This window comes from Pterocles gutturalis, unplaced genomic scaffold (assembly GCF_000699245.1).
Source record: "Pterocles gutturalis isolate BGI_N339 unplaced genomic scaffold, ASM69924v1 scaffold42107, whole genome shotgun sequence".
In the NCBI taxonomy this organism is placed as follows: domain Eukaryota; kingdom Metazoa; phylum Chordata; class Aves; order Pterocliformes; family Pteroclidae; genus Pterocles; species Pterocles gutturalis.
Window position 1 is genome coordinate 14,328 of NW_010109266.1, and position 23,317 is coordinate 37,644.

General features: G+C 38.5%; 1 protein-coding gene across 1 annotated transcript; it reads right to left on the minus strand.

Annotated features, from left to right (window-relative positions):
• Positions 1–2,784: 2,784 nt before the first annotated feature.
• On the minus strand, positions 2,785–23,287 carry WDR1 (WD repeat domain 1). Its single transcript, XM_010072917.1, has 14 exons — positions 23,111–23,287; positions 19,100–19,190; positions 15,985–16,132; positions 14,153–14,333; positions 12,266–12,343; positions 11,455–11,535; positions 11,109–11,342; positions 10,166–10,253; positions 8,716–8,872; positions 7,959–8,046; positions 6,363–6,473; positions 5,734–5,907; positions 4,467–4,611; positions 2,785–4,162 (listed from the first exon to the last, which is right to left on the minus strand). Exons 1-14 carry the CDS (start codon positions 23,285–23,287, stop codon positions 4,053–4,055), a joined length of 1,863 nt encoding a protein of 620 aa, XP_010071219.1. The 3' UTR covers positions 2,785–4,052.
• Positions 23,288–23,317: the final 30 nt, after the last annotated feature.

A 23,317-nucleotide genomic window follows, 5' to 3' on the forward strand; every position in this document is an offset into this window, starting at 1 on the left:
AAGTATTGCTGATAGCCCTACTTCATACATGAGATTAGACTAGATGGAGGGATGAAGGGGATCTTCAGGGTCCCTTGCACCAACACGTCTATGAATTGGTGTAACTGATTTCATTCCTGCCAGTAAAAATACTGGTATTTCAAAGGAACTTCCTTTAGTGTGGAAAAGACATGCATTTACTCTTCCACTGATTAGCTCCATTCCCAAGCCACTCCAGGGAGCTTTGCACTCTTTGCACATGCATCTGCTGTATATGAGAACTTGCTACCACTTGTTCTCAGCCCAGCCAGTTAACCGCATCATTATGCTTTTGGGCACATGGATGGCACCTTTTTCTCCTCAGTATACTTTCATCACAGCCAGACATGGCTAAGTTTATTGTAGGGATTTGATCAGCAATCCTTCATGAAACAGTATCAGTAATAACATACTAAAATACACAGTAGGAGAAATTATTGGATTTTCTGCTTAGAATTGTATCTTCAAAAAAATCAATTCCGGCTTAAAGGATCCCAGAGCTTTAGCATTTTGCTTCAGAAAAATATTAATGTAAATAAGATTTTCAGGCAGTTACTCTCACTTTGAGCTCTAGTGGTTAAGAGCAAAAGCATTTTAGCAGAACAGAGGTGCCAGAACATCTGTTGTGGGTCTATCCACAATTCTGTGTCCAGCTTTCTCCAAACAAACTTCCATCTCCAACTGCAGTTGTGATGTCCTTTACCTTTCCATTTACCCATTGCCAATTAAAGATCTCATTCAGGATTTGCTGATGAAATTCCACAGAACAGCTGCGGTTAGTTTCTGGCTGACAGTATAGACCAGCTTCTTGGAAGGCCAATGTTTGGTACAAGCATGGCAGAAATGGAACAGGCAGCCAGGATTAAATCACTGTTAAAGGGGGAGGGGAGAAGAACCCCTTCAACACAGCCTTGTGAGGAATTACTGGTCACGTTAGTTCTCCAGTTCCATCCCTGGCCTAGTTAAGCTGCATTTTCACTGTAAAGCAGGCGAGCTGTCAGTCACGGTGAAGTGAAACCTGCTTTCCAGTAACTGCCAGCTAGAACTAAAAGCACATTCATGCTTAAAACAGAAACCTTTAAGAGTAACGGGGCTTGAGAAGCCATGTTTGGGCAGGGCTTGAACTAGCATTAAAATACTCACAACTCTTATCATTGCAACACCTAAAGGTGCATTTTGGGGATTATTTTTTTTTTTTTAATTTGCATTCACACTTAGAGGTTTAATTTCATATTCATGTCAAGTAATCCGTATTTCCCTTTGAAGTCACTAAAACATGTACACTACTGCTGAAAACCAGTATTTGGTGATCATGGAAGTCAGGACCTCGTGACAGTCCATCCAGTCTATTCCTGCAGTTTCTCTGTTCCCGAGCAGGCCCAGGGGTCGACAGCCTGCTGCAAGAGCAGCCTGCCACCAGTTGCCATCTCCACACCCTCTCTCACATCACAGGCCAAAGAGGGCTCACAGAGAAGGAAAAACGATGTCAGAAACAATCACAATTTGTCCAATGGAGAGAATGGCTTTGACTCCTTACATATACATTTTACAGTCACCCTGACAGTGAATGGCTAACCCTACAGTTTTCAGACCAAACATTGCTTAAACTCAGCAACGCCCTGCTGCCATGTAGTTATCACCAGAAAAGTCTGCAGTCTCTCTGGAAAGGGTCTTTTGCTTTATACAGCCCACTAAGAGTTCCTATTTCTTGACTTTTGAGTTTACCGCAATACTTTTTCAGTCTGGGGCAAATGCAGGTAAGGTAGGGGCCTGGTTCAGAACAGTACAAGTGGGCTCCTTAGACTCTGTTGGTGATCTGCTTGTGATGGATCAACAATGAGCCTGTGCTATAACACTGGGTCCAACAGAAGTATTATCTTTACAGTTTTGTACTCAGGATTTGCTGTCCAACTACAAAGACTGTATTAGTCCTCCAGGAATTACAAACTCTGGCCCTGTGCCAATAAACAAATCCAATGGAAGCTAAAGCATGAGCAACCACCCTCACAGGCAGGCAGTCAAATGCAAGTCTTAATACAGGGCTTCTAGCCAACAGGCACCCTGCAGCAGCAGCATTACAAGGTCATACAGGAATCAAAAAATACCTTATCCTACACATCACCTTTCAAACATGGTGCACAAGCTCTGATGTGCAGGAAAGAATCCACTTGTAGCAGTAGGAGGCTTGAGGAAATATGCACATTTCACTAGCAGGCCCATGTCTTACAAAAAGTAGGATTGCCAGTGTTCTTTGCCCATAGACAACTCCATAACTTCCCCCCCCCCTTAACACTATTTAAATGACAGACATTCAACTACAACAGGAACCCACTGAGCAGATTCAGTAGGAACTCTTTCCAGATCAGACTCTGGAAACAAGGGATGAACTGCACAGGGAAGGGCACAACAAGCAGTAGCAGAACAAGTTTTAGGGGCTAGACACTGAGAAAACTTGTTCATTTGGATTTTATGCCTAATTTCAAAAATGTCCTTTTCCAAAACTACTCTTGGCCTTGCATTGTTAATACACAGACGTGCCAAACTGTTAATGGGAGAGAAGCAGTAAGCACAAAGAAACCATGATGCAAAATACTCTGCCTCTTAGATAAAACCTACATCAACTGTTCTATGCTGTTGTGCGTGCCAGAAGACATCTGATCACTACTCCTAAAAAGATACCAACATCTTTCCTTTTAAAAAGATGTTTCACCAAGTAATTTTTGACAGGCAATTTTTTTCAGCAATTGAGCAATGGTCCACAGTATGAGAAGCAGCAAAAGCATTTTATTTGCTGTATAATTAGTGTCATTAGAAATATGATTGGTAGAAAAACAACATACAAGTCCACACAGAAAGGAAAGCTTAATAAAAACCAGAGAGCACTGGAGAGGTGGTGGTGGTGAAGACTTAGCAGACAGAAGTTTTTTTACAAAGCCTTCCAAAGTTCTGGACAGTAACAACTTCTTTTGGCCACTGGAGATGGTAGCAAATCTTCCTACTACTTTGCATCAGAGTGTCCTGCTCCACCCTTGTTGGACTGCTAGTATCAAATCACTTAAATGTGTTGCAGAGTGTGAGAAGGGAACTAAACAGAAGATTGTGATCTGTTCGCATAACGGCTTCCATGCAACTGTGCTGCACATGCAAAGGCATAAAACTTACTCAGCAAACACTATCTTCTCAAAAATCATTCAAGTCATAACAATGCTTAATTTTAATTCCTGTATTTTTTCAAAAGGTGGTAGAAGCACTGGTGTTTAAACAATAACATGCCTCTGCTCCTTCAAAGAGAAAATATCTTTAATCTTTGAAACAGAATGACTTTTTCGCTGACATTGAAATGACCAGACATTCTTAATTTATGAAAGCAACAAACGTGTTTCTGAAGCAAGAAGTTGCCACAACAATTACTTGTAAACATTATACCCACAACAGTACATCAAAACCCCACACTTCCACCTTAAAATAAACCACAAAGCTTTGACATGAAATACATAAAAAGTTTATTATGTATGTACCCCATTTTGTTATCTGGAGGAGAAAATCGGAGGCAACAGTTTGGTGCAGTACAGATTAGCAAAGCAATATACAGTAGCTGCACACAGCTTGATTGGTTTCAGATCACAACTAAATATTCTTACTATGACCGTTAGTACAGAAATGTTCTGTAATTAGAAAAAATGAGAAGTATTACTCTCATGCTGTACAGTCTCACGTTTCTTGGTTAGAAAAGAACAGCTGATTGAGTCTGAATCTTTCACGCCTGAATCTTTCACACCAACTTGCTTGGCTGTTGCCTCTGGAATGTTCAGCACAAAAGTTAAGCTCCAGACATAATTTAAGTGCTTTTCATGTGCAAACTGTTACTGGCTAAAGCTTTCAAAGTACATTTAATTACAGATATGAACACCCTGTAAAGATATGAGGATATGATAGCAGACCCAGAGGCCAATACAGATTCTTTAAGAGAAATGCTATGTTCCACTGCAGTAGTTCTAGTCCCTGATTAGGTCCTTCCAAAGAGAGGGCTTATTTCAATTGTAGGAGATAGACCACTCTTTGACAGAAGCATCATGGGATGTTGTTACCAGAGTATGTTCATCCAGCCATGCCAAGCCGCTTACATGATGTAGTCTGTGAGCATCTGTATGGCAGCGTGAAATAACAGGAAAGAATTAGGAAGGCTAGGCTGACAAAATAAACTTCAGCACATACATGATTTTCATCTGCATTAAATACTAATGGTGTATTTTAAAAGTGACTACAAAATAACACCACAGAAGAGTTCCGGCTATTATAGCTACATATAGATTAACATAAAGGCTAATTTCGTTTGGAAACACACAACACCAATATCTGCTTACAATTAGTTCAAGAAAACAGGTACTGTGTTGGATTTCAAGAACTACTAGCAACTTTCAAAAGTTAAGATCTTGAAGGAAAAATACCTGGTATCTTGACTCTGGTCTCTGGATCACTTACAGTCCAAACATACACCATCATGTCCATGCCTCCAGAAGCAAAGTGTTCATTGTCTGGTGACCAGGCAATACAAACTATTTTTGCATGGTGTCCGTAAAAGACATTATGTTCCTATTTGAAAGAGATATAGTGTTATTTCTTCAGTTTAAGCTACTTCAGGAAATCACTGTCTTTTCATGTGTACCATCACAACAAGCTACTGCAAGACTCCAGACAGTGCACATGCCAGCTACAGATGGATACCCTAAACTAAGTGTTGGCTTCATTTTAGGCTATTTATTTAAAAACTAATCAGGCCAATAAAATCCAAACCTTTTGTAAAAAATGCTAAGACTTTTTCTGTGAAAGCTGGATCTGTAAAGTGCATATACAACAAGCCACTTCTTGTTTAGAGGCTTTTAAAGTAACTCCACAGATGTGTCTAAAAACAAAGTTATTTTAATTTTTACATAGAAAATGAAACATTTTTGTGGAATGTCATCCTGCATGTTTTACTTCAGTGTGACTTCAGTCAATGCTTAATAACTTTATAGGGTGATACTCATATTAACTGCTCAGCTGAAAAGTGGACATTGCCCATTTTTTAGTTCTTGGTTAAAAGACACTAGACTGAAGGATAGAGCAAGATTCCCTGCCCTAATGTATCCCTTCCATTGCTTAGTTTTATCATGGAACTGTGTGCACAGCCTGCAAAATTTTATTGCCAAGTCTGTTTCATTTACTTTACAAAATCTTATTGTACTGCATGATTCTTACCAAATTGAGCCTGCATTCTTGTCCATTTTACAGAAACGCACACAAATTCTCTAGCAAGCATGTATGTAATTTGTTGACTTTTTATTTAAAAAAAACCCAAACCCCACATTAGTGATTCAGCTGACCCGAATAAGGAATATGCATATTTTGTAATCTTTTGTATTTAACTACTGCTAGCCTGCGCAAATCCAATCTCTCATCATTTAACTGTGTGTTTGTTGTTAGATGGGTTTGAGTGTTTTCCAAGCTGTACACATCCTCACCCATTCTTATGGATGTTTCACACAGTGTTGCTTTCACAGCGGCCTAACGCAAAATAACAGGTAAGCAGACAGTCACAGAAACACCAAATATACACCAATGACTTAACAATTAATTCTCACCAGCTACACTGTATTTCACCACAACAGATTTAGACATAAGATGCCAGTCAATCTGTTTTTAAACAGACAAAACTCCTGATATTACAGTTCTTACCGCATAGCCATCAGTGACACTAAAGACAGTGACAACTTTGTTGGCATCACAGACTGCAAGAAAGGCACCATCGTGAGAATACGCCAGGTCAGTAACAGGACCTTTAGCTTCCAAAGTCTTATCATCATTTTTCAAAGAGGTTCCTTGGATTGAATATAAACGGACATTCCCATCCTGCAAATTAATAGTGAAGAAGGGGGGAAGGTACAAATATCACTTTACAATAGAAAGAGGTAAGCTTACTGAGCTTCTAGAACTTTTTGCATCAATTCTATTTGGTAGTGCTTGTATTAAGAAAGTTTAAAGAACCTGCTTATGCTGGCTACAATACACCAAGTCTATAATATAGACCTGATTTCTACTTCAGGCATACACTGGGTAAAACATAACTGATAATTTAAAAGCAGCAAATACAAGATAAAAAAATAGACATCATGTCACAATGGTGGGAGAACCTGGGGAATGAAAGCCCAGGAATACCAATTACACACAGTATACTTGTCACAATACTGTTGTTGTTACAAACTGCCACCTACTACTTCTCAACACAACACACCTACTATTGTCAAATGCTTCTGTTACTAGTTCCAACATTCAAAATGGTTCCGTTTTAAGAAGTGCAACCTTACCGCTCCTCCCACTGCTGCTGTACCTCCTCCAGGGTGAATGGCTACAGCTTCTGGCTCATAACCAAGGTCATCAATTGCAAAACATTTTTTCTTATCTTTCATCAAGACAATCTGTAAATAGAAAAATCAGAAACTACTAAGACTTTTCTTCAAAGTGCCTTACACAAAACAATGACTAAGGTACATTACTTAGTCAAATACAAATCTACTCTGACTCCTCATAAGTTTACCGTATTCTGATTTTAGGGAACAGATTTTTTTTTTTTTTTTTTTTTTTAATTAAAGAAATGCCTATGTGCGGTGACTAACTAATCTGCTGTACCAGAATACTTATGTTCTCTAAATTAGGTAGTGCAGGGCATGCTCTACTGCCTTTAGCTTTACCTCATTTGGTTTGAGCATGAAACAAACATGGACAAAACAGTATTTTTAGCAATGTTTACTCCCTTCCCGGTTCACTGTTAAAGGAAGGGAGGCAGGAACAAATTAGTAGCAAGTTAATACTGCAACTTTAAATTTTAAGGGCTATTTCCTATCCAGTTCTATACCATGGACAACTGGAATTGTAGATCACATGGAAAACAGGTCTGGACAACACCACTGGAAATCCCAAGTGTTAAAACCAGCATCCATACAGAAGGCATAAATCATTAGAAGTTAACCATGCTTTGATACAAGATAGCCTTGGTGCAGTTTCTCTGATTTTGTGTGATCTCAATACTACTCACAAACAAGCTAGAGCTACGTACGCTGTACAAAAGCATTAGTTAATTGTTTAGTTGGATTAACTGGAAAAAAAAAAAAAAAAAAAAAAAAAAAAAGCAGAAGCAGGACATCCTTTCCCCAAAACTCCAATCACTGAACAGATCAGACAAGAGCATCATTACTTGGAGGTTACATGCTTGCATAGCCATACTGTTTAATTCCTACTGTCTGTTGAAAAAAGTTAAACTAAAAATCACTTTTATAATAAATTAGAAGATATATCAGACAAGTCCTAAATACTAACAAAAAAGTTTTCCTGCAGGTACATGACAGAACAAAGTTACCTTTCCTGTATTACCCTTTTCTGATTTACACCCTTGTCCTTTATTGTTTTGCTCACCCTGTCCAAAAAGGGAATATGGGGAAGGGAAACAGAACCAAAAATCTTGAAACAGACAGCAATTCAGAAGCTTCCTGAGCTCTTTGCTGTCAGTACTTCAGAGGTTTTATTTTGCGTGCACTTTTATCAACAGTCAAGACATGCCTCTTTAGTGTTCTGTTCACCAAGAAGAGACGGTTCCTTTTTCCTTATATCAATTTAGACTCGTGTAGCCTTCCAGCACCAGGCTGTATTGATATCAACAAATTCAGATGCATCCAGGACCACGTGAAATTTAAATGTGCACATAAAACTGTCAAATTCGTACAAGGTGCAAAACAGCAAGAGTATCAAGTATCCTGCTTAATTATGTTCCCCATAGCTCTTGTTAGGAAATTCCATAGATGTGCAAGGTGATCCCACACTACATAGTTTGTCAGAAACCATTAAGTTACCATACATGGCATGAGGAACAGAGCAACTGCGTTGACAATCCACAAGTTAATACTTACTTGCCCAATGCACAGAACTACAGTATAACCACCAGGACCCACAGCTAAACATTTTGGTTGAACATCCATTTTGACAGCATCCTGGCCACTGGAAGAAGATGTGGCAAGGTGGAGAAGCAGAAAGGACAAAGCAGAAAAAAAAATTATTCCATGCCTACCATTATTTTAAATTGCCTAGTCAAGTAATGACCCACTAATAATCAATAACATGCATAATTTAAAGATTATTTTCTTCTCTTTTAAATAATCTGCAAAGTTTCCTTTTGTTTACTGCTCAGAGCACTGACCAGGCAGTACACCTTCAAAGTAAAGTCAATGTTACTACACTAGAGTCTAATTTTTTTTAATTGACTAGGTGATCTCAATAGGATTCTATCAAGTTTTTTGCTTCAATTGTGGTTTCCATGAAGAAACAGCTGTGTCCTATCCCTCTTAACCACGTTTATTACTAGTATTCCTGGGCATTTATGAATCATAAGACAGACACCCTTCCTACAGTTCCCTAAACTAAGCCACCCAATACAAGATCTCTATCTAACCTATGGAAGGGATGAGACAAATTGAGAAGTCTGGGATGCATTTCTCATTGTCACAGAAAAAAAGCAAGGTTGCTACAGCAATAATTTCTACAGTTTCCATGGTAACTTAAAACCTGAATAAATTGCAGCATACAATTCTTTACCATATAAATCAACAAAACTCTTGCTGTAAAATATGAAGGTCTGCAATACTACAATAAAAGGCAACATTAACTAACCTGTAGTCCCTCTTGCTAAGGTTGGTATAGCGCACAGTGTCATCCATACTGCAGGTGACCAGCTGATCCATTTCATCCACTGCCATTCTAGAAACCTGGTTGGTATGGCCTTTGCCAGAAAAGCCATCATTCTCTCCAGTTTCAGAATCCCAATAATGTGCATAATAGAATTAAGGAACATTTGAAAATACTGGTGCAGTCACATACAGCATCATAGAAAGTTAAAAGAATTGTCAGCATATCTAAGGTTAGAAGGGTCCTCCTGAGACTGTTTATTACAACCCCCTGCTCAGATCAAGGTCAGCTACAGCATGCTGCTCTTTCAGGTGAGTTCTGAGCATCTCCAAGGATGGACACGCTACAAGCTCCCTGGGTAACCTGTACCAGTGTCCAACCAGCTTCACACAGAGTATTTATTAGATGAACATCTGATTTTCTGTAAAGAGCTAAATGACCTACCAGAAAGAGTAGCAAATACTGGAACAATTAGCATTAGGTCTGAGAACAGGAAATACTTTTTAAAGAATTATAGTTAGAAGTCCTGCAGCACCGGCTTTCCCTGACATGATATGTTAACATTAGTTTGAACTATTAACACTATACTACATCTCCGCAAAGAAAAAAGTCATTTATTTATAACTGTTTATGCCAATGTGACACCATTTTAATGCATCACAGCAAACAGGATGAAGGGCCGTAGTTGTATTTATAAGCTTCAGCAAGTTGAAGAAAAGCCAACAGTCTTCTAGCTGAACACATCTACATCTCAGCCTCACGCTTTAACATGTCCTCCAGGAACCAGGCTGTATTCCCAGTGTTTTGCTCCAGAAACCAACAGGACTGAAATATTCAAGTCTCAAAAGAAGTACAAGCTCTCTTCAGTAGTGAGAAAGCCTGATGACATTTGGGATATCAAATAAAGAACACAATGTATCACTGAACTTCAAAAACACACCTTAATACAGGTGGAAAAAACGCAACTGTAAAGAGAAATGCATGTAAATGGGTCAGAGATAGATCAAGAGTTTATATTTCTTGTCCTGAGCACATGAAAAACAAAATACATGACTTCCAGCACATGGTAAGACCTACCTATCTCTTGCACGTAACAGCAAGACACAGCAATACGTATTTTGCATGTATGACAGAATACATGGAAAGTTACGAAAAGCTAATTTACGTATTTACTTGCTCCTCCTTACTAACAATTTATCTACCACAAAGAAGCAATAACTGGAAATTAAGAACTGGCTTATATTTAGCAGGTAAGTTTAAAGGCAACCAGTAAAACAGGCAAGTTAGGGGAAAGCAAAATATACTTCATCAGACATAAAATTTGTGTCCAATAAATGTAAGGTTTTTTTCTTTGGCAAAGCTTTATTTTTCCCCTCCTAATGAGCTGTCTTGGACTGTAAGGCTAGAACAAATATCACTGTAATTCAAAGGATATTAATATGACCATCATTACTTCCAGAGTAAATATAGGACTTTCCACCATTTTTATGCACCGTAAGACACTGAATTGATTTACTATGACCCTGTGAATGGGACACACATAATAATTACTGAGGGGTAGTTTTTAATCTTAACACATACATAAATCAAACCTACTTGAGAAGAACTATAGGTTATTCAGAAAATAACGTATCACTATTCACACCCATTAAAACTCACCCAGAATACAAGTCATTAATGAACGGTACAGTCATTTAACTGTTGCAGCATTGCTATTTCCGTGTGCTACTCCTTGAGGAAAAGGAATAGGCACTATGAGTATCCTTATTAACTGTCTGGGCCAAAATACTTTCCTGGCGTTTTCATCAACAAAGTTTGCTTTTCAGACACTTCAGACACTTTATGGTTCAGTGAAGAGGACTAAATATGGTCATGTACCCACACCAACTGCCAGAATTACAGCAGCAACAAGAATCTGGGGCGACTGTTTCTAGTTCATGTAAAAATGTAAGTTCCCGTGAGAGTGCTGTGTCAGCGAACATTTTAATTCCTAAAATTAAAGCTCAGTTGCACAGTAACCCTACTCACCTTGTTCACAATACGCTAGCTCTGGTAGAATGAGAGATCCCTGGTAGTTTTCTATCTATGCTGTATTTTTTTTCTCATCTGAAGAATGATTAAAAGCTGCTATGAAAGATAAGCTGATAACCTTAATTGAAACCAAAATCAGTCCATAAATTTGTACAAAGCACAGAATCACACATATAACATTTTAACTTCTTGATTCATGTGACTTGCAAGAGCCAGTGACACATAACTTGTCTGGCAATGCTAAATTAAACAAAACCATTTTTCAACAGTTACTGTTCCATCTAGAAAACTTCAACCACCGGGTCATTTACTGCAGAAATTGGTGCAACAACAGAAGTCTAACCTACCTTTATGATACGTAAAGGCTTATTTGGATTGTTCTTGTCCAAATAATTGATATAGCCAGACAGGGAGATAGTTACTAAGTGGTCTTTCTGCCACAAGCAACCCAGCTGCTGATCCAACACATTTGATCCCATGTTAAAGGTATTAACAACAGAATTAGCACCAACATCCCAGATTTTAGCAGTTTTATCTCCAGAAGCAGAAAGCAACTGACTACTGTCAGGGCTCCAACTAATCTGTAAAAAAAAAAAAAAAAAAGTAAATGCATTTATTATTGCAAGATTTCACAGTCAATGAACTTGATAATGAACTACTTTGGACCATTTGTACAAATGAAGTGATACTTACAGCATAAATACCTCCATCATGAGCTTTGCCTCCACCAAGAGCACACACTTTCTCTCCAGTCTTCCCATCATAAACAAAAATCTTAAGAGAGCACAGACATACAACTTAAGGGAAAACCAGTAACAGAAAAAAACCCAAGAACTGAAACACTGTTACTTGCACTGCACAGAGCATTCTTTTTTTTACACAGCATGCTTGCAGGTTTATCAAACACTAGATTTTTGAAGCAGAGGCACAAGTATTCCTGTATTAAATACCTGAGACTAAACAAATTAAATGGCAGTCGTAAATAACCACAGTAAGCCACTCGGTACATTGGATCGTGACATTTGAAATTCTGGAAGATGTCACATTTTTGACTCCTGCTGTGAGAGTGGCTGCTTAGCTGCAGTCATGGGAATCTGCCTTCTTAGAAGGAGTTACCTATGGTAAAAGAGTCATTGTGAAACCTGCCCTGAACAGTACGGAGTCCAAATGGAGCTGGGTTGCTATCTATGAGTTCAGTATTTCAGCCAGATTTCTCAGAATCATAACAAGGACATACATATTCCAAAAGTCTAATATGTTCCTTCCAAAATATCTGTAAGAGAAGTAATATGCTAGGGAGATGTAACAGGGAAAAAAGCTGCGTAGGACTAGCCTGACTGGTATCAGTTGTTACGAAGGATACTTAAAAGCTTAAGCCAGTCACTTCTTGGCATGAAAAAAGAAGAAACATGAATTTTACAATACTAATCCTACTCACAAAATGCAGAAGAACACCCCACTTCTCTTACTAAAATCACTACAGTGATTGTGCCTTGTTTTTTACCTGGCCATCTGCACTAGCTGTAGCAATTCTGTTCCCATCAGGAGAAAACCTCACACAGTTCACAAACCGTGTATGGTCCTGTAGGAAAAAAATTAAGAATCAGCACACAAAATAAAAACAGACCTTTTTACATAGAAGACAATTCAGTAACAATTAAGTTCTCTTACATGTAAGACATAAATTAGCTGTTTAGGAGATGCCTGCTATAGAGAATTGCTACAGAGCCTGTACCTAAGGAGGGTCATGGGGATCAAGAACAGTCCAGGGAAGAAACTGTGACATCAACCCTGATGTAGTTCAAACAACTTAGCACAACACCAGCTGAACAAGTACCCCATTTCAGGGATAGTTAGGAAAAACTCTCAGCTGCAGCCTAGATGCAAACATGGGATTCTTCCCTTCTGGTCACCGAGATCCTCTGCAACATTCTCCAGATTTTGACTCTTGCTTCATTGCACAAGTAAGTTTTATACACAAGAGTACTTTATTCTTATTGCAAAAAAACACAGGCATGGAGGATGAATTATTATTTTACTGGAATTCCATTTCTGGGAAACTGCATTAGTGGTAGCTCTGTGAAGTAACCAGGCAAGACTGATGTATGCTCCCCAAATAGACTATTTACAAATAGGAGACTATTCAAACCATGCTAACTAGAAAACACATTAAATAGGGAGGCACCACAATGAGGCCAAAGCTCCCATGCAAAGAGATTTGGGAGACTATTTTTAGTATTACGAAAGGCAGGTTCTAACCTACTTTCCTTAACTATAGATTTTTTTTTTCCTGATGATACCTCAAGCTCTAATCTGAACCATATAACAGCCTGTACCAGAATCCCATACATAATTAAAATATCATTGTAAAAGGAAGACTGCATCATATACCAGCACTGGTAAGCAACTCAGACTTCAAAGTTCCAAAAGAACCAGCTTAGCAAAATGCAAGTATCAATTTAAGTTCAGAAATATATTAGGCAACTACATCATTTCATTGGATTGCAGAGCTCAAAACAATTCCTTTTCTAGAACTGGAATGGAATCCTTACCAAAATCAGTGTATAAAGACTACTCAAGGCACATGAAAGACCTACTGTTGTGTTTTTAAAACATTTTGAGTTTACTACTGCAATAATATCCAATATCTCTGCAATAGTTTTGTGGTTTTTTTTTTTTTTTAGGCAAAAGACATGTCTTCAGATATCCGAATCAGAAACAACTGCAGAAGCTTTTCGCTCTTTATTTTATTTGGCCTGAAGTAACAATGAATGTCTTAAATGTGGTAGTTCCAGGCTTTGCTTAATTTGCATAAGAAATTTAACTAGTAGAATAAGAAACAAAAAGTGAAAGGGAATATAGAAATAGAAAGCTGACCACAGCAGTTACAAACCCATTCCTAACTGTGAAAATCGGTTACATTTTCAAACAGCTACACTTGGCCTTTCTAAGCTGCCCTGGGATTTCAGATTTGAGCACTCTTAAGCAGATTGGAAAATTCCATTCACACCATCACATTTCTTGAACCAAGCAGCTTGCAGAGTATTAAGAAATTCTATGCAGGTTTGCAGTGGGAAGCAGAGCTCAGAAAGCACCAATAAGGCCAATCAAACATCCTCCTACTGAAGTTATAGAAGAGGATGAAGAACAAAAAAAAGAAACAAAACAAAACAGAAAAATTATTTCAGTTTTCTTGGCCTGAGACAAGTCTTCAGTTTTACCCACACATGGGTTTAAGAAAGCCACTTGAGAACAGCTATGCCTCAAAAGGGGGAACGAAGAACTTCTTTTGTTGTAACAGCTAGTTGTGATAAGAACTGCAAGCTTGTTGGAAAGCTTCTAGTCAACTTCCTGCACAGTTTAACAGAACCACAACTAAACTTAAACTCACACTTATTGTAAACTTGAACTTGAATGGCGGTCCCTCAAAGAAAGCAGCACAGTTGTCATCACTGCCAGTTGCCAGACGATATGGTCTTGTTTGTTTAATGTCCACGCTATTGATCACTTTGTTGTGCCCAGTAATCTCACCAACAGAAGAACCACTATCCCACAGGAACACTGCTCCAAATCTAGTTAGAAAAAGCACACAAGAACAACAATTCATAGAAATTACATGTAGATTAACTGCTTGAGCATCTGCAAACAGCAGATTTGAGTGCACTCAAAGAAAAGAAATTAGGTCATCTCGTTAATCTCATGCAAGCACATCATAGTTCCCTGAAGGATATCCGAGATCTTGCTGGAGAGAAAAATCTCATCTTCAATAGGAGACATTTGCTGAAGGGGACAGACAAGCAAGTTCTATGTATAAAGCTTCTAAAATTCAGAGATCCAAAATTTATGCTTTAGTAAGGCTGTCAGTTTATAAAAGAAAGTAGTAAGTTATTCTGTCTGCCTAGCCACTACACAGAATGCACAAAGATAGGATAACAATGACATCAGATCATTTATCTCATTATTTAGCTTAGATTGGGTACCATCACTTTTACAACTATTATACTTAAAAGTTTTAAGGAAGAAGAGTTATAACAGCATTTCTGTCAGTACTTACTTTAAATCACGTTAAGAAAAAAAAGAAAAATCTGTATAATCACTACAGTGGCAACACAGAATGCACAAAGATAGGATAACAATGACATCAGATCATTTATCTCATTATTTAGCTTAGATTGGGTACCATCACTTTTACAACTATTATACTTAAAAGTTTTAAGGAAGAAGAGTTATAACAGCATTTCTGTCAGTACTTACTTTAAATCACGTTAAGAAAAAAAAGAAAAATCTGTATAATCACTACAGTGGCAGTAAACTGCCAGAGCATCATTGTTAAAAAAGGGGTTCTATAGAATCACTTCAGCAAAATTCTAGATTGAAAGTGCATCCACATTTAACAGGAAACCATCAGACTTTTTGAAGCAGGAAAGCAAATTTACATAGTACCCAGGGCCAGGTGGGGGTGCAGGGAGCGATGGAGGCCGAAGAAACAAATATCAGGACACAGTACATGACGGTGATTAGAATAATGGTGCACAGGGCCAGGGAACAGGACCACACTATGTTTTTCAGATATTCAAAAATAAAGACTACCTGGTCTGGACTCTTCCTTAAAGATCTGTCAGTCTTTAAACATTAAATTATACAAATCTGACTGTAATGGTCAGCTCATTTAGTAAGACAAGGATAACTAGTTGTGATTTTCTTTTAATTACCATAAGGCCTGAAAATATGTCTGTGTTGCTCAGGGAGAAAATTCAGATACACCTTTTTTCTTTATTTTTTACTCTTATTGAATCATGTCCTCTAAATTTGGGAGGGGTGACAGAAGAGGGAAAAGATTTGTCTTGTAGTTCTCCCTTCCTACTCTCTCAGAATTAAGACAAAAAAATCCACCAAAAGGCATACTAAACAGCTATCACTGAATGTAATACCTGCCTCTAAAAACCAAACAAGACCCACACAGTTTTAAACTGAGCAATTCTAAAAGAATTTTACAAGTAGTTTTACAGCTGTCAATTGCTGTCTAATATTGCATAAGGAATTCTGCTGCAGACCAGCACAACTTCAAGCCTTAACATGGAACAGCCATTATTTTCTTCCCTTTAATTAAAAGCTTTCTGCAAAGAACCTGCTCTGTTAGAATACAGAGGTTTACAGTATATGCGTGTGCTTCTATATGTGTATATATACACACACACGCACGCATACAGAAGAATCACTCACTTTTCTCTTCCTTCTCCAACCACAGCTATTCTCTTGCTGTCTTCAGTCCAGGCAAGGTCCTTAATTTTTCCTGCAAATGGCTGATACTCATACTTCAGTAGATGTTCCTTCTGTGTAGTATCCCAGATTCTCAGCTTTCCAGAGACATCTGCCATAATAAAATAGAATATAACTATTGTTGTTCCAGCATGACTCAGGCACATGACTCAGGAATCTGCCAGGATACAGATTTTCAGCAACTCTGAACACTTGTATTAGGGACTATTATCTTACCTTATTACAATTACTACAAATCACTTGATTTAGGAATGCTTAAGACTACATCTGTTTCACTGAATTATGTTTTTAATCAGATATTAAGGTTCAAGACATGCAGCAACAGACACAGCACGTGGAGCCAACTTTTGCAAACAGACACGTGAAAAAAATTGCACAGCAGAAGGGTAGGAACTCTAATGTTACCAGCTGGAATGTGTTACAAAAAAAGCCCAAAAAACCAAAATCAGCTCCCTCTGCCCAGCAGCTACAGGACAGCTTACCCACACTTAATTGGGAAGTAAACCACTGGACAGTGGCTGATGCACTAGAATTCATACCTCAGCTTTTTTGTAACTTCACAACAAACTCCTGTTGCATACAAATACCAGGTATATGAAAACATACAAAGATGTTTCTGCCCATAGTAGAACTCAACTGCTGCACACTCATCTGCATACTTTTTCTATACAAAAGCATGTACGCACAATGCACACGTGGACACCTGCACTATCTGGATTACTACAAAGGAATCTAACAGAATACTCAAAAATGGTAATGTCACAAGCAGTGGACACAGCGCAGGTCATAACCATTTAAGACTTAATATAATGAAAGCTTCCTTTGTCACTGTTTCCTCTCAGTATTACACAGCCCTAGAGCTTGCTTCTATTCACAGCAATTACTGTGCCGCACCATTGTAACCAAAGGAATTGTTCTCTACACAGACAGGTTTACACATCTTTAATGAAACCCACGCAGCAAACTGTGTGCATTGGACCCTTCATAAAAGCCAGTTTTAGAATAAACCATGTGCTAAAATATATACCTTATACCTCAGTAGAACGTTTTTGAGTTCTGTTTACTGTTTATTGGTGTATCTTTACAATTCAATTTAAACATACAGCAATGCTGTGTCTTTGGGAACTGATCATGGATCTTCTCCACTTCTGCTAAAAGAACAGATGCAGAATCCACTACTTTACACAGAGAATTTGTTATTGAAGCAGAATTTTAATATGGACTTCAAAATCTAATTGTTTGCTGCATCTATTAATAGATAGGACACATACAGCTTTAACTTTGTGTTATCTCCCATTACTACATCTCTTATGACTGCAGTAAGGGAAATTACCATACAAGTCAAACACTGTATTGCCAAAGGTCTGTCTCATCAAGCACATGAAGTATTAATACAGGCTGCACGGCTAATGCAGATTTATAGAGAAATGAATCTTACATGTTATACTTAGAAACAGCTTAAACAGCCTGATACTATCTTCAGACCCCATGCTCAGCAGTATCACAAAACTATTTATAAATGACATACAGTAGACACTTTTTAAGGGAAATATTGCAACGTGGACTCATTTACTTGAGTATGACAGACAACTTCTGAAAAAAAGTTAACTGAATACTCCTGTAGGAGCAAGGAGCTTCCTTAAGCTGATCATTAATGAAAAACTTCACATATCAGGCTATACTACTGTTCTTTTACACAGGACTGAAAATCTACAAGGCTACAAGAACAAAAGAGATGGCTATTCTGAAGGTTAAGTACAGCACAAACTCAGAGAACCAAGTCTGTAGAATAGAGAACACAAAATAGATTTTAAGAAGGTGCTCAATTTGACATGTTTCACACACACAAGACTGAGCCAAGAAAATCCTGGCTCTGCTTCCTTTCAGATAGGGATGGAAGGAAAAAGAAAAAAACAAAACAAAACCAAACCAAAATCAGTGTTCTTAAAAGCTTCCCCGGGACTCAAAAGATACATATTCTAACACAGCTTTCTGATATGCAGGAAGCCAAGAAGGACAGACCATTTTACATTTCAAAAAACATTGCTCCCTTAAAATTGCTGAAAGAGAAACTCCCATTCTACTAAGACCTGTGCATGAGTCTGAACTTCCTTTCTAAGGGGCTCATACTCAGATTGTTTTATTTTCAGATACATTACTTAGAAGTATTCCTGTATTTGGGCACATTACTTGCTTCTGAAGCATTTTAAATTGACAATGGCAAGCAGATTTTAAAAAAAATATATCTATAGATTAACTGCAATTATTTTTAAGAAATTGAAGTTATAGTATTGTATTTATCCATAGTCTTCAACTGTATACCAAAGTCCTCCTGAAAAAAGACCGATTATTTGAAGAAAGCTTCTATTAAAAAGAGTTTGCTCAGTTCTTTGTAAGTCATCTAAAACTGCAGACATTTCTGCCAACAATCCAGGAAATGCATGCTGTAGAAATTCATGTTACCCATTTTCAGACTATTGATTCACATACATTACACTGAAAATGAGAATCAGCATCTTTTCCCACTAACTTACCAAAGAAAGCTTTTTTAGTTCAGGTTACAACTGTAAGAAAAATCATGCCAAGTCTTGCCAAGTTCAGTCAGGAAGAAAGGGGGAGGGAAAAGAAAGGACTATACGCTCTTCTAGAATCCCTCCCCTGCCCCCAAAGCACGAAAGTTTATTAACAAACAGAAACAACAGTTCTGTATTTCAGAAATAACTTTTCCTTCTTCTGCAAGTACGCAAGTCATTCATTACACCAAGATTTTTATATTTAACACTTCACATGAAGTATTTAAAGTTCATTTTCAGGTTCTTTTTGATTTAAATAATTAATTTGAAAAAGACCAAGCATGTCACTAAACTCACTGTTTTAGAAAGAGGTCAGAGGAACAACTACAGATTGTTCCTCCCTCAGGCATGTATAATTCCACTGAAGCATGTCACATTGACTGTGTACTCTGTACATAAATGGGAAGTGTTAATTTTTCTGTTTTGCAGCAAGTTTTAACAGCTCTGTCCACATATCTCATGCAGCATCCACACTGACACTTTACCTCCAGATGCTATGTAGAATCCACTGGGAGCATACTTGGCAACTACAACCTGATGGGCATGTTCTGTGTAGATGTCAGCAATTGCAGGATTCTAGTTTAAAGGAAAAAAAAAAAAGTTACTAGGTCGTATTTCCTGATTTTCAAAGGAATAAAACCAGACATTCAAATATTAAATTCAGAATTTCTCCTCGTACTCCTACTCTCACACCCTTCCAGCTTAAGTTGAGCTATTGTCTCACACTGAGAAGTGCAGCACACATTGCATAACACTGCTGTCCAGCAACACCGATTTCTAGCAACTGACACAATTAAAGTATTTTCTCTAACAGGCAGGATTGCTCTGACCCTTTCCTCTCCAATACCTGCTGAAAAGTAGAAAAACACTCCCCAAAACAATAGACCAAGCACCGGGTTTCTTTTTATGGGGCTGGCCCAGGTAAGGCAGTTACCCAACTAGAATACTAAACATGAGCTGTGCTTTCCAGCACAGATCCAGAAGTTCTACTACAGCTAAGTACGAAAATTAAGCATATGGTTAACCATACTGCATGGCTGTTAATCATCACTGTGTACTCAAGATCACTTAGTAACCAATGAGGTGTGCAAGGCTTGCTCTTTCTTGCTGACTGCAATCTGGTTAAAAAGCTAGTAGACAAGCAAAGTAAAAGATGGTTTCCCTAGTATCAAGAGTCGTACTAGAATTCTGAAAGAAATGCACTGCCACTCCACCACAATTTTATCTCATCAGTCTCAAACATGTTTTCAGATGTTCAGGCTGGGTAACAAAACTTACTCAGCGTCTCAGCAGATCAGTAGTGTTACACTACAAAGGTGCCACACAAATCAAAAAAGAATGACATCAAGGCAAAATCTGCTCTCAAATTAACTGTATAAGAAAGCCACCCTGTACATCTTCCAAATATAGTGCACATATGCTACAATAGTAATACAGTACGCTTTAGAAAAATATTTCTACCAGTTAGCAGGTATCTTCCAGCTCTTGACTCACATGGTCAGCACAGAAGTCCATTTTAACGGCTATAATTAATACAGACGTATTCAACCAAACCAGAAAGCCACCCGATGTTATGGTATGACTCAGCCATCCAATCAGGAAAAACTAAAACACCTGCTCTGTTTAGGAAGCAAAGTCTCCTGCCTGCAAGAGTTCTTGCTGCTGCAGTCCTGCCACATCTCGGGAGACAGAATACAGCTTACCGATGCAAGAAGCAGCTCTTTTTCACTCCTGCTTTTATACATTACAGCGTGTTATAGCTCTACTTAAGTCACAAGCATCTGCATTTACAACATGCAGGTCACTCTCCATCTTGTGTGCAATGGGATTTTATCTAAACAAGGAAAGGTAATGTTTTCCCCACGCTACAGCTGTATCACCTACAAGTTCAGGGAGTTCAAAAAACCCTACACTTTGTTAGTAAGGACATACATTAGTAGCTCCTGTTTTACAGAAAGAATCTCCAAGAGTCCAGGAAGCCAAGATGAGAAGAGACTGGACTTAACAGACCAACTTAAGGGGTTAAACGAAAGACAGACTCCCAAATTTAAGATATAGTCAATAGATCAAGAAACCAGGCAATAAGTTAGAGCTGCCAATTGACATGCTGTTTATTTCTGCTATTTTCTGTTATTATTTCTGCTTGTAAAGTCAGTTTAAGTTGCATGTCTTTCACATAAAATCCCAGCCCCCCCCTCCCCCCACTTCTGAAGAGATTTTAGGATAAGATTACATTGTTAGCTGGGACAAATGCTGAATCTCGTGTTAGGTACCACAAGAAGAGTGAGCTTGTGTGGCTTATTTCGAAGACTGAAACCAGAGCCATATATGAAAGCGAGCAGTTGAAGTTTCAAAGCAGGTTTAGACCCATGAAGATGATAAAATATTAATGTGGTATGAAACCTCACAAATATCAGTAGTCCTCCTGACTCACAGTGCTGTTGCAGTGTTCCAGCACCGCTCCAGGACTTTTTCTTGGTAGTCTCTAGCATTAACCCTGAACACTATATTCATCACCACTGATAAGCTAATACTAGATAGTTTCACACTTAAGAGAAAGGTGATCACTGCATTTTGATGACCTGTTTTTTTAAATAGCATACAACCATCCCATTGGAGACTGTTCTTGGAGGGATTACACATGGACCTCCCAGTATTTCATTTGGTTGTTGCAAACTATTGTAGAGACTTCTACATTATTCAGAGAAGGCACGGCTCTCAACTAAGAGCAGACACACTTCCATATCTGGTTATGAACAAATTCTAACATTCTCCAACACAAATGCCACAGCACAGGCTTTGGTCAGTTTGTGTCACTGCTACAATACATTCTGTAGCTGTCTGCAAAGCATCCCTTGTCAATTATTAACAGTAGCAGACTCTCCTTGCCAGTCAGGTAAATGTGTACCAGCATGAACTACACCACAAAACTGAAGGATTTAGGACTTCCATTCTCAACTCCCCTTGAGAGTTTAAACAGTCTAAATCTGAATTCCCACAATCCCACCTCACCTGTACTCAGACCTTGCCCTGTGCTCTACATTCTGCCTCATGCTGGGACTAAGATTCGCACTGGGCAAATCTTCAGTGAGCTGATTCAGGAAGATAAAAGCATACTGTCTTCTTCCAATTCAACCCCCAAAATTAGGGTTAGATGATTACTAATGACACTGCAAGGGAAGAGATCACAATCCATAACTTAGGCAAAAACTGTAACATAAGCACAGAGTGGCTTTTCTCTCTTCTCTCATTGCACTGTGTGTCATTACAGTGTTTAATTGCAGCTTCTGGTTTCAGAAAATGGAACTTTTCTCAATACCAAGACTGAAACACTACTACAACAACATTATACTGAGACATCAAAACCAGAGTGCAAGTTCATTTTTGGGTTTAAGTGGACGAATTTAAACTGATATCAAACAAGAAATTTGCAACAAATTAAGTTATTAGTGGCATTTCTCTATTACAGCATGACAATGAAGGAAATGCCTGGATACAGTGGAGGTGATGAGCTACATCATCAGGAAAACAGCTCATAAAAATTCAGTTTACAAAGGTGATTTACAGAAGCAGCCATGAACAAATCCATTGTTGTGGAGACCTAAAAATTCCAGAGAGGTGTCATACTGCCTATGCCCTGCCGCCCTGCAGGCCAAATCTGCAGTAAGGGAGGACTGTAAATCTAGGAAAGAATTTGATTTCCTAAAGAGTAAGTGTTTACTTTGAAGAAAAGTATTTTTTGGAAACCAGTAGCAAGACAATAACCTAGACACGTAATGCTTCCTCCATACTTCTCAAAAGGATGCCATCTTTGAAAATAAATAATTTAAATAACTCGCTTAACATTTCTCTAGTCACCACCAGAGAAGAGAAAAAAAACCTGCAAACCTCCACATCACTGAAAACATTAACTGGGGCATTCTAATATTTAATCAATGAGAAAAGCTCCCTGTGACCAGGGCTGAGCACTCAGTGTGGAGACAGCTTACCAGAGTCAAGCAACTGACAACTGTTTTGATTCCTGGAGTAAGGGGAAAAAAAAATCCCAAAGAAGCTCCGGACTAATGCATTTAAAGACTGGTGTTTACTACAAGTATTTGCATACTTCATTTACAAGCAAAAGGCCCAGTACAGCAAACAGGGAAGAGTTAATTTATTAAGCAAGCACAACACTCAACTTCATAATAGTGATACTCAGGAAGACAAACAGGGCCAACCAGAATATACCAGTCTCTCATCTATAAATGCTATGCAAAGAGAGGGAGAGAACCGCACATTTCCCTGAGGTTTCCTACAGGTTTTCACAGTCGCTGCCCATGGTTTTCCGCCTGAGTCACGCACCCTGCTTATTCCCCCGCTGCCCATCAGACCCGTGACCTCAATGGCAACGGCTGAGCGTGAGCGCAGCACGGGCTATTAAAGGAGAGGAGCTGGGGAGCAAAGGAAACTTAGCGAAAGCTCTATACTAGGAAACAAAATAAATCAGGATACATTACATCAATGTTTCTGATGACGACACATTTTCCATTGGTATACAGAAAATTGTTGCCCTTAGGATCACCTCCGATAATTTTGGAAACGCCTCGTTCAACCTGCGGGAGGCTGGCGAACACTTTTTCTACGGGAAAAGGAGAAAAGGGGGATGGTAGAGGGGGTGGAAAAACACATTTCATTTCTTCCCGTTCCCGGCCGCCAGCCGAGCA

Excerpts from the sequence above, each read along its gene's own strand:
- WDR1 (XM_010072917.1), bottom strand. The coding sequence starts at position 23,287 with ATGAAATGTGTTTTTCCACCCCCTCTACCATCCCCCTTTTCTCCTTTT. Across the intron at positions 14,334-15,984 it reads GTTGGAGAAGGAAGAGAAAA|ATTTGGAGCAGTGTTCCTGT; the intron begins GTGAGTGATTCT and ends TTTTCTAACTAG. Across the intron at positions 11,343-11,454 it reads ATGATGGAGGTATTTATGCT|ATTAGTTGGAGCCCTGACAG; the intron begins GTAAGTATCACT and ends TTTTTTTTACAG.